Source organism: Argentina anserina, chromosome 1, assembly GCF_933775445.1.
Source record: "Argentina anserina chromosome 1, drPotAnse1.1, whole genome shotgun sequence".
Taxonomy (NCBI): Eukaryota; Viridiplantae; Streptophyta; class Magnoliopsida; order Rosales; family Rosaceae; genus Argentina; species Argentina anserina.
The window spans coordinates 5668031-5680560 of record NC_065872.1 but is presented as its reverse complement, the minus strand read 5'-3'; the positions used below and the strand labels follow the sequence as shown (position 1 = coordinate 5680560).

The 12530-nt window shown below is 36.5% G+C and overlaps 1 protein-coding gene across 1 annotated transcript; it reads left to right on the top strand.

The window, feature by feature from the left end:
* The first annotated feature begins 4454 nt into the window (after positions 1-4454).
* Positions 4455-8358, top strand: LOC126782292 (zinc finger CCCH domain-containing protein 30). Its single transcript, XM_050507514.1, has 4 exons — positions 4455-4744; positions 6524-6730; positions 6919-7043; positions 7134-8358. Exons 1-4 carry the CDS (start codon positions 4679-4681, stop codon positions 8230-8232), a joined length of 1497 nt encoding a protein of 498 aa, XP_050363471.1. The 5' UTR covers positions 4455-4678; the 3' UTR covers positions 8233-8358.
* The last annotated feature ends 4172 nt before the right edge of the window (positions 8359-12530 follow it).

Sequence of the window (12530 nt, the reverse complement as noted above, 5' to 3'; positions counted from 1 at the left end):
TTTTAAAAAAAATTGTTTTTGTTATACTGTGACAATAATCAGATGTGAATCAAAACAGTTTTTTGTTTGGTAAATATTACTTTTACAAGTGTTGTCGGTACATAAATTATTTGGTATATTTTAAATAAAACTGTTGTAGAAATGGTTAACGATAAAAAATGACATGATTTTGTTTTAACATATTATAAATAAATATACATAAGGATGTTATTTCAGGGCCGGCCCTGAGTTCTATAGGGCTCTAGGTGAACGCTTAAAATGGGGTTCATTATAATCAAATATGTTTCCAACTGTTTTATTCTTTAAAAATTATTAGTACGTGAAATAATATATCATCCGATTTCATTTATAATATATAGTACAACATATTTTTCAAATGATTAATCGAATTTAGAGATAAAGTTGATAGTGAGTGTATGATGAAAACAATAATAAATGGTAGTGTAAAGATTACAAAAATGTGTAAAGCTAGAATACTTAAAGAAAAAATAGAAAATATAATGAAATAAAAAAAATATATAGGTGCAATCGTGTTTGAACATAAAATCGCCACAATATATATCATACAACCTTATTTTCTATTACAACAATTAACATTCATTGGGTAAGAGAATTTATATGTTATTTATTTAATAATTTTAAGAGGATTCATTTTTTGGGGGCCTTGTGAATTTGGGGAATCTAGGCACAGGCGTTCTAGGCCTATAGCCAGGGCCGAGTCTAGTTATTTGAGATTTTACAAAAAAATATTAATATTTATTAAGTTTTGAATAAAAATAATTTCTAAAAGCAGCTTTTTACTAGTAAAAGCCATTGTGAGTGACCTACCAATTAAAAAAAAACTGATTTTTTCAAAGTTATCAGAAGCTGATTCTTTTAAAAGCAAAGTTGTACCAAACTAGCCTTAGACCATCGAGTTGGGGTCATTGTAAGTTTGTTATACCCTGCCTTTGTAATACAACTAATTACTATCATTTTTCGAGTGAAATCGGTCATAAGCAATGAGCAATTATACTTGTTACACTGATTATAGCACAAGTATAGATACAAAAGATGGTGATTTCATCAAATCCACCAAGGTACCAAAGAAAGTTGAGCCATTGGTCCAACGGTAGACTTGAAAAACGTAGGGGTAGTGGTGTTAACAAATGCAAAAGTTGGGTTTAATAGAGTGAGTTTGTTAAAAGACGGCAAAAGATATTAAAATTCCTTAATCTACTCAGCTTTGTGTATGTCAATTAGATTGAACACATAAATTCACGTTGCCGGTTATGGTAACTAACCAACAACTCACAGTTAGCCTAGTCATGGCTCTAATCCAAACTCCAACCCAAATTACATGTTGGATCGTGATATGTTGCCCAAATAGCTCACAATGGCCTTTTAGTAGCTGGGGAGCAGAGCCCAATCTTTGAGTTCAGAAAGCTGCCCAAGTTTGAAGTGTGGAGACAATGATTATATAAATAAGAATTTTACTTAACAAATTTATTTTGCTCTTTAGGTGTCCAAGTGGTAAATTTTAACCAAATAAAACTTTTTAACTGATGGTGCCAGCTACCAAACCTGGAGGAGGCAGCTTGATAGGTACTTTCCCCTCAAAAATGAGTTAGATGAATTATTTTTATGGGGTACTTGACCGTATAGAGTAGAGGATACCAATAAGTATGATGCAGCTTATGAACATGAAAATCCGTAGTATAGGAGAATAGTATATGAAGAGACATTATTAGAGCCACTATGTCTAAGACCATACGTAGGACCATCCTTGAGATGAACTACGCGTCTACGCCTATGGTTTATTGAAATATGTTCATGAGAAGTTTAAGCAAATCGACAAGTCTCAAGCAGGGGCACTATCTTTGACACTTTTAGCAGCCTTATGTATGCTGGTGTAGGAGGTGTCATGGTTCACATTTTCAAGATGACCGATTAAATAGTAAACAAACCAAAGAACCTCAATCTAACATCAATCTTGTGCTACCAGATGAATATCTAGTGCACACTGCACTGCACCTTCTCCCTCAGTCCTTCAGTCAACTTAAGCTGGGCTATAATGCCCAAAAGGAGAAGACGGGACTAAATGAACTATAATCCTAGCCATAGCAACTGAGGAGGATACTAGAATTAAGGCAGATGATCCATCTTATGGTGTTACATTTAGATAGTTCCCGAAAACGGTACTATAGCCATGACACACATGATAGTGATACGATACAACCTGACCAAGACCTTAAATCAAACTCAAATATAAATGGCAGATTACCGCCACACTCTCCCATTCATCTCACCTCACACCGTTGATTCAAGCAACGCCTACCACTGTCGATAAGACAAAGCGCCGCTTGGCAAACAACAAGTTATGGCCAAACAAACTGACCGTGATTAGAAACCCACCAGAGCTTCTCAACCTGTTGCCTGTAATTGTCTTCTTCTTGTGTTCCACCACCACAAGCCATTAGGGCACAACCACCAACTGGCCACCCTCCAAACTCCCGTCCAACGACAGACAAGCAAGAAGACTCCAATGTCTGAAACCTTAGAGATAACCGGTTTTTGGATGAACTATCTTCTTAAGAATAACAATTCATGTGCCTTAGTTTATTCCTTAATTGTTATGGAATTGAATCAACATTCAACAAACCATGAATATCAAAAACTCTTGTGGCCATGCCAAGTTCAATCAGGATGCTTATTCTAAGTCAACCAAGAACTCTATTAGTCTATTATTTTCACAAATTATTTCATAACAAAGTTCCACCTTAAACATTCTAAACTCGCAATGGTAACCGAAATTAACCCATCTTTTTGTAAAATTTTCACCTTTGTCCGAACAACCTCATAGACTTGTCAACATAGTTTCTACCATATTCTTCGGCGAGATGCTTGAAACATTCTCAACTCCCAACAGTTGCGAAATTGAATTCATGATTTAGTAATTTTGTTTTCAGTAATATCCGACCAACTTTTTTTAAAAAAGAAAAAATTTCACCATCGTACCCAAACTATTGTGACAATGTCAATGTAGTACCTCAATTCTGAGTTATACCAATGTAGTACCCAAACTTGTAATTCGCTATCAACGAAGGGTCTGAACCTAATTTCTGTTACGGCTTCGTTATCTCGACCACGTGTCCCGCACCTGACTACAAAAAAAATTTCAACATCGGTACCCAAACTCTTGTGGCAAGATCAATGTAGTACTCAAACTCGTTTTTCTCTATCAACGATGGATCTGAAGCCAATTTCTATCACAATTTCATCATCTGGGTCACGTGTCATAACTTCTTGTCTTTTCTCCATTTCTTCTCAGTCTCATTCACTCTCACTCCTTCTCCACTGTATTTTCTGAGCTCAAATTTCGAGGCAAAGCAACACTACATGTTGTGTTTCTTCCAAACTTTTCAACCACGATGATGATTTATCCCAGCTCCGCCTTGAGCAACAACATCGTCTCCCTCACCTCCTCCACCTACGACCTTCTCTCCCTCCACCTACGACATTCGAGGTATGCAAAGTGGTGTGGTCGGCGGTCGAGAATCTCAGAGTGAAGGTATGTGATCGTGACGTGTCAATGGATCGGGGGTTCCAAAGAGAGGTGGAGAACCTCGAAGATGGTGTTGGTGGTGAAGGAGGAGACGGTGGGGATGAGGTGTCCAGAGCATAATGAGAATGGGTATGTGTTTTGCCCAATTTGTAAGTTGTTTTTTAATTCTAGATATTTACTGTAAGAGTTTCTTATTTAGGACCTTAGAACCCACATATAGTTATTTAGATAAATACCCTTTTTACTTTGATCTATAAGACGAAATCGTGACGAAAATTAGCCTTATACCCCTCATTGATAGCGAAAAACGAGTTTGGGTACTACATTTGTACAACTCAGAGTTTATGTACTACATTGACCTTGTCACAAGAGTTTGGGTATCACTGTTGAATTTTTTTTTGTGGTCACGTGCAAGACACGTGATCGAGATAACGGAGCTGTAACGGAAATTGAACTCATACCCTTTATTGATAGCGAATTACAAGTTTGGGTACTACATTGGTACAACTCAAAATTGAGATACTACATTGACATTGTCACAATAATTTAGATACCGATGAAGAAATTTTTGCATTAAAAATTAATCCCAAATCACATTAGAGAAGGGTTGCCGACAAATTCCGTAAACCTCGAACCTCAAACTAAAGCATAATTTGGAGGAAACACCAAACAAAATCACAGCCGTCTGTCTATAAATCACAAAACAAGCGTATAAAGCCAGCCAAGCGTACACCGTACATCACGGCGGCCGTACCCGTTCAACCTAGGTGCGCGCAGCTGTTTCCAACCTAATAAAACCCAACATGGTCCTACTCTAAATTACGAAACCACCCCCGCCCAGTATTTATTTACACCGCGAAAATAAGAAACCGTAACCAAAACGATGACATCTTTCTCCTGTATATAAGGAGGGCTTCGCTGCTTCATCTTGAGCGACGCAATCGTCTAAACTAGGGCATCCCTCTATCTTCGTCTCCAATTCTTCTTCTCTCCGAGTTCTGGTAGGCGCTAGGGTGTGGAAAAGCGAATCTCGATTGCTGCGATTTTACGAATCTGATTATAAAAGCTGTTGTTGTTTTCTTCGTTTAGTAAGAAAATTGTTGTAGTAAATTGAATCTGAAGCGTTGTTTGATTATGAGAATGAATATGAAGCGATCGAGGAAATCAATTTCTTGGGCTCCTGGAGTTAAACTTTGTCAGGTATAATCAAAATCTTAAAATTTTGGATTTCCTTTTAATTTGTTGGATTTTGAGTCCAAGGCTTGTTCTTAGATTTGTTTGTTGAAATTTCCGGATGCCTGCGATTCCCCCTCGTATAATCATCAAGGAAATCAACAAGTGCTGATAATCTGATTTGATTGATTATGATTATTGTTCTTAATTTTTAGTTTTAATGTTCACAAGGAACAATTGGATTTCAATTGATAAAATAAGAAAAATTGGAAAAGAGGAAAGCCATCGCAATATTGGCTGTGACAACTGTCTGAAATCTTGAATAGATCAAGACAATGACCGATTTGTTGTTATGAAATATGTTAATCGACGAAAAGTAGATGAAATTATGATGAAATAAATCACAAAATCATGATCAAACCTGATTTGATTAGCCAGAGGATTGGGGTTGCGATAAAATCTATAAGCCATACTCTAGCAATGAATCAAATGGTTTTGTAAGAGGATCAAGAAAGTCCCACCAAGTATGATCTGATGGCTCTCTCAAGTCATCTAGATCATAAGTAAACAATCTTGAATGGCCGATAGTGTCAAAATCGTGTGTTTTTTTTCTATCAAGTGTCGTCAAGATCAACAACAAAATGGCTTTAGAAAATGTCACGGCTTTAGAAAATATCATGACAGCATGTAAGGAGGACCATTTTGTTCTCTGAGCATATATTTACTATCCTTGGAGCTGCCATTAAGAAAAAAAGTACTATTTTTCGACAATTATCTCTGCCGTTAAGGCATTTGATTAGTTAAACCTTCCGGCCTTTGTTATGTGAGTAACGTGTGCTTTGAGCTTATTCCTTAATTCTATGTGTACTATAATGGAAATATTTGCTAACTTAACAGAAAATTTCTAAATAATAAAAACTTTTCCTAAACCATAAACGACGGGTTACAGTACACAGAATTGCCTACTTACATCTTTGTTGTTAGCCGTTAGGAGTGGTAACTACTGCATATCCTTTTCAGATTGAAATAAGAGCTAACAGTTTCATTGAGGTATCTAAATAATAGGGTCAGTGATCATTTATAATTTGTTCTTTTATGTTCTTGGAAAAGAAAATGCTGCGAAGTGTTCTCATACATCATGTATTATCCATTTTTGATAGAAATAAGATAACAACACAGGGCATTGTGTCAATTGATAGCGCTGAACTGAAATAGCGCATGGAGTCACCCAAAGTTTAATTGTACCATCCTTGCCTTCGGATTAATTCTAGATTAGTAGATTTGCAAACAGCTATATATTGTACCCGTGATGATTGTGTTGCTTTATAGATGCCAGAATGAAATTAACGAATGACATAGCCTCTTGTGAATAGCAGTTTGTGTACAGTTTGGAGTGAAACAGTTGCAAGACTCAACCAGGTTTCATTTAGCTATTAAGTTTGAATGGGACATCTATATCAAAGTTCTGAACCCTCTAATGCCACTGTAGTAGGTTCAAAATTGTATATTACAAATTTTGTTATAGTGTTTGAGGCTCTATAAAGAAAGTGATTGGGGAGAAAATGTGAATTTTCAATTTTTCTCTTGCCCTTTGCCTGCATTTGTATTATATCCATGCCTGAGTTCTTTAATTGGACTATTAGGAAGCGTAACACCTAAAAATCTGAATAGTTCTTCAGATAATGTCTCTGTTTCTTAATACGATCCTTCATATGCGCTATTATTGTGTCAAAACTTTTTCTTTAACATTTTATGGGCATATTGATGATCGTTGTCACTGATTAAGTTTTGGTTGGCTTTAAACAGGTAAAGCTGTTCTCTTTTTTGGATTGTCCTGTGGAAGTTGGCTCGACATTTCAAAGTCATTTTCAACAAAAGACAACAAGTATGTCGCATTCCAGCTCTCTCGAATCCAATGATAGCCCGCCTGGGTTTGAAGTTGGTATCTCTATGAAGCAATCTAAACTGCAATATTTTCCCGTCCCTCGAATTAAGTGGCGATGCCCTCCCAAGGTAAGGAGATGATGAATCTTTGAAAAAATATTATGTGAAACGGTTGGGATGCAAAAGTCCCGTGGCATCTGTTCCTCGAACATGTTTTCTGCTCATTCCAATTTTTTTATAAAAAAAATCAAAATGCATATCTGCCTGTATTTGTAATTGATGTACTGATTCGGATGGGTTTTATATTGTTTTAACAGCTTATTATGAGTGATGACTGGTGTGTAGCGGCTGGTGAGAATAGTGAAGAAGCCAAGACTCAAAAACTAAGAGAGATGTCGGTGCTTGAGGCAGTATATCCTCGTTTTTCTGCAATTCCACCTAGGTAAGGTTTCTCTCTTATTTTGGAAGTATGTTCGGTAGTAGTTTTTTTTTTTATTGTAGAATTGAGGTTGATGTCTTTTATCTTTTGCAGCCCCTTTGTTTCTTTGGATGTTGAACGTGAGTGTTATGATCATAGCCTCACTCCTTCTGTACCCATCAATCCTATTGAAGAAGAACCCCAAGAAGATCAAGACGATTATACTCCTTCTGTCCCCTCCTCTCAGCTACCAAGTTTTTTCCAAGGTCTGGTATCTCAAACTGATGATGCTTCTGAGTCCAACCCTCCTGGTTTTGAGCAAGTACATGCACCAGGGAAGTTGCCTAATCAAAGTGCTGATTTCACGGCTGTTGCTTTAACTGCAATGATGAAAACCAGCCAGAAGGAAAGTATGATCGACACTGATTTGCTTATTAAGATTCTTAACGATCCGAAAATGCTCAAGAAATTGATTAATGGACATGGACCCCAAGCCAATACAGGCATTGCATCAATGAATACACATACAGCAGTAACTGCACCAAGTACGAAAATGGTAACTCCCTATGTTCCCTCATCTCTTTCAAACTCTGATATGCAAAGAACGGCAACTCCCCATGTTTCCTCATCCCCTCCAAACTCTGATATGCAAAGGACTCCTGATGGTAACTTCCGCGTGCCAGGTAAACTGGGTACTACCTCGAATACAATCCCGGATGTTTTTCAATTATCTGGGCTAAAACGACCTGCACCATCGCCACCATTACCTTCCTTGCCCAGCCCTCAAGCTGACCATGCTATATTGCCCAGACTGCCGAATCAGACACAACCCCCACCAAGTGCATTGCCTCAACAGAACATTGCTCCCCTAAGATCTTTCCCAGTCCAGGAACCCGGAAGTGTCAAGGACTTGAACTACTATAAGAACCTCATTAGGCAACATGGAACAGAAAATAAAGAAATGCAGGACCCTATGTTGTTAAAAAATGGTGATAATTTTAATCACTTGATGGACATGAAAATGTCTGCTGACTTTAACCCATCAGAAATGAAGGCCAAGAATTCGAGACGTTGCATGTTTTTCAAAAGTGCGAAGGGATGTCGTAAGGGTGGTAATTGTGAATACCTGCACGACATGTCGTTAAATTGGCGAACTTGTATGGAGGCCCAAAGTGCAAAGAGAATGAAACTGACTGGGAGGGGTATGTTTTAGGTGGTACTTGACTAGTGTAAAAAGTTTGGGAAGTAGGAAGAGTTTGAAACACAGGACAAGTGGATTTTCCTTTTGTGTAAAGCTTTCGAAATGCTCCTCAATAGTCAATGAAGGCCTTTTTTTTTTGTTGGTCTGAATAATTATCGATTAAAGGAGGTGCAAAGGCCAAAGAGAAACAAAGCAAAACCAAAACCAGAAAATGGCCAAAGAAATAAGTATGGCTAGGCATAAAAAAGCTCAAATCCCGATCTGGGACGGGACGAAACCGAAGTCTAAAAACGTTAGTCTCGTCTCGTTTTTATTGCGGAATTTTATCCGGCTTATTCATGTCCCCTCTCGCTATTAAATGATTTTTAATCTCAACCATCAAATATTGTTGATATTGTTGGTATTTACCACTTGGAATGGATATAGTTTATAAATTATTAGAGGGTCTTAGATGCATTGGATAAGGAAATGACTAACATTAAAAAATATTTTTTGGACCTTGGTTCATTTTCTAAAGACAAATAAATATCGGTTGATGTTCTTATAATATATTGTCTTGAGTTATATGATATAGATGAGGACACTTTTGTATATTGTAAATCTTTATGAAGAGCATTGTTAATCACTACTACCACAAACTAGTGTATAGACCAGTTTCGGATCTTCAGAAGCTGCTAAATAAGATCGTGAAAATATCGGGCCTGTCTCCTAGAGCTCAAACTATAGCTAAGAGTCCTGCTGGTCTTTTTCTCAATGTGATTTAGTTGTGGCAATGTTGAATGACTATATATTTCTCACATGTAATTGTCTTCTTCCATACGTGGATTTCAGGCTTGGTATTGGTGATTGATATGGGTTACAAGTTCAGACTTGTACGTGACTAGTGTAACTGAAACATAACGAAATATGGATGAGATGTTATGATCAATCAACAGAAGCAAATTATAACAATTGTGCAGTTATGAAATATGGTGAAGTTTAGGCTTCTAAAATTTAATCTTCATTGAGGTCTAACATCAAAGAGAGAGGGATTTAGTTTTATAATTTAATAAATTTTTACTACAATTATCTTTGCCACAAGTCCACAACTCACAAATTAGCTAACTGTTTTTTCGTGACGAAACTACCGTTGGTGTATGTCCACAAAACTCCATACCACTTCACATATACTACCTAATTTCTGTAAAAACTAAAAAGATCAGGTTCAAGAATGATACAAAAGCATTGGTTAGAAGAAAATATTTATCGATCCAACAAATTTAGACTAATTTTTGTTGCATCAACTATTGTGAACAGTTCATGTAGATACCATCCATCACTGATCAGTATCACAGTATCACCGATAGATATGATTTATCTCTAATAATCCCAACATTATGCTTGTGGGTCTGTCACTGCCTTGTTTGTGTTAATGGGCTTCCAGGCCCACCCTTATCCTGTCAAGAAAATCTGGCTGTTTCTTTCTTTCGGTTGCTTGTTTGTACATGACGGGTCATCCCTAGTCCCGAGTCACGTCTCACTTTTTTAATTCAGGAGGAAATTGAGATGAGATTTTTGTTTTTAAGAATGCATCAAATTTAGAATTAATCCCGTCGGGATCGGGACGAGAGGAGGATGAGATCGGGTCTATCTCACATTCCCGGCTTTTAATTAATAAATACTCAATTTTTAAAAAAAAAAACATTCAACTACTAATTATTATAACAGAAGATATATAAAGATCGTTTCAAATATTTTTCACCATCCACTTTCGATATATTGGGTTTAATTATAAAAAAATTAAATTAATTATTTAAATCATAGAATTATAAATATTGTACGTGAAAATTCAAATGCTATCGTCCAATAGAAATATATATAACTACCTTTTTTTTCTATAAGATTGTGTAGTACTGAAAAATTAAACCCCAAATTCCATTATAAAAGCGGAAACTACATAAAGTGGAAATTGAGCCCCCCAGGCCCCCATGCATGTTTTGCCCTACAACCTCATGTCCTCATCTCAACCTGACCCAATTTCCAGCACGGTCGGTATCTGACTTTCTTGCAGCCAAACTAACCCTATACATGTGGGAGAGATTGCACAACGTACTACACAAGATGAAGAGAAAAGTGGTGCAGCATGAATTATATCTTCTATGCAAATTCAGGTTTGTTCACCTTATTACTCCTCTTAATGTGTAAATGTGTTGTTGTAGAGAAAGATCTAGAGTGCTGGGGTTCTTGGAAAGTCGACTTAATTAACAAAAAAATCATAATCGAAATCTTCATCTCTCCAAATTACAGTGGGTGAGGGCAACAAGATCAATCGAGTGATAAATATCCAATCAGGTTGATTAATCAACTTCGGATGACCAATATACAGTCACATTTCTAGAAGAGTAATGTATAATTAGTGAAATGCATGTGGAAATATTGATCGATCAATACGTAGTTATCTAGCATACATCATATGCGATTAAGGAAGTAAACCCTTTCACTATATTTTGTAATAGAAATATTCCTAATTGATAATGGTGTTAAGAAATCGATGATGTCAAATAATACTACGAAAGCTTGCGTTGATCATCACTACATTCTCATTTCGCATATGTCTCCTAGTTACTACTATCTTCTAAAGTTAAGTAGCTAGCAATCTCTATCTATCTCCTAAAACAAGCTCGTATGAATCTAAACGCAATTGGATTCTAAATTGGAGATTTAAGTGGTACCATCACAAATCATATTTGTATGTTTTGTGAAAATTTGCATACCGTGGTATACGGTAGATACCAGAAGTTTCATTGTTTAATTAATAATGAGATTGAGATTAAGATGTGATCTAGTAAGTGATTGATTAATTAAGATGGGGATCTAGTAACCGATTCATTAAGATTATTAAGAGCCTCCAAGCAAGCTAGAGCATAGAAAGAAGTTAGAGGTGGACAATGAGACCCACTTTGCATGTGCTTCAATGAAGAAAAATCGAGGCCAATTAAGCATGCATGAATGCGTCGCTAAAAGAGATTAGGACTTCACTGGTGGAAAATACGTTGGGTTGTTCGATATCTCACTTACGTGGATCCAAGTTCATGGCATGAAATCTTTAATCAATTAAACTCGTAAATTAAGTCTCATATTGGTTGAATAATTAACTACGTGTTGCGATCATTTCATGGCTTTGGTAGAACTAAGAGATGCATCATTGGCGGGGAAAGCTAGATCGGAGAGCTACATTTTCTTTTCTAACTTTGTATATTAAGTTCATGAATTATCAAAAATCGATCTCTGCGAAGTGCTTACGTTGATTTGACCAAAAAAAAACTGTGTACGTTGAAATTCTTATGAACTACTCATACATATATTGGTTTCATGGATTTGTTTTACATAATTTGAGAGTAGATACGTACATGAAGAGTGTACGTTTGTCAAGAGCAGTGTTCAGTGGTAGATATAGGATTAAAATGTCACTAGGGGCTAACTTTATGCGATGCGTAAAATTACTTTTATTTGCGCTAAGCGCAAACAAAAAATTCTCCTTGTATTAGGTATGTCGATATTAGTCACAAGAATGAAGCTGTTTTAAATTAATCTCTACACCTTTGTTTTATCTTTCATTATTTATCTATCTCGCTTGATGTTAATTAATAAACTTCACTACTTTGATTCTAATTTCCAAATAGGCAAAGAAAATACTCAACAAGGCGACGGGCAATGATGAGTGGTAAGTGGTGACATGCAGGCTTGAACGAGAACTCGAGAAGATGATTAGAAGAAGAGGCTGAAGAGCAGATCAGCAGAAGTAGACGAGAAAGTCTTCAGAGATTGAAAGAATAAAACACGAAAGTGTGAGAGACAGAGAGAGACCCGTGCTGATTTTTTAAAAATAGAGGGTTGGGTTTTTTTTTTCTGGGCTTCATTTTCAACTGGGCTCCAGCCCAGTCAAGCCAGGGCTGGATCCACCCCTGGCAGTGTCGGCTCTGGGGTTATCAATGCGATGCGGTCGTATAAGGCCCTCCGGTCGGCATGGCCCAATTTTTTTTTCAGTGGAAAAATAATTTATGATATATAATAAATTTTATTTGATTAGAACATAAAGAGGTGGTTGTCAGAGTGACAACCAAGGTTCTAAAAAACGCTAGGCGGTATGCAGGCGGACAACCACCTCCTAGCGCGTAGACGGTTAGGCGGCCTCTTAGGCGGCGCCTAGGCGGTTTTGAATTATTAAATATTTATTTATTTTTATACATATATTTAAACTATTTTAATGATTAAAAATATATAATGATGTTTAATATTAATTTTAAAAATACTTAAAATAGTCTAAATTC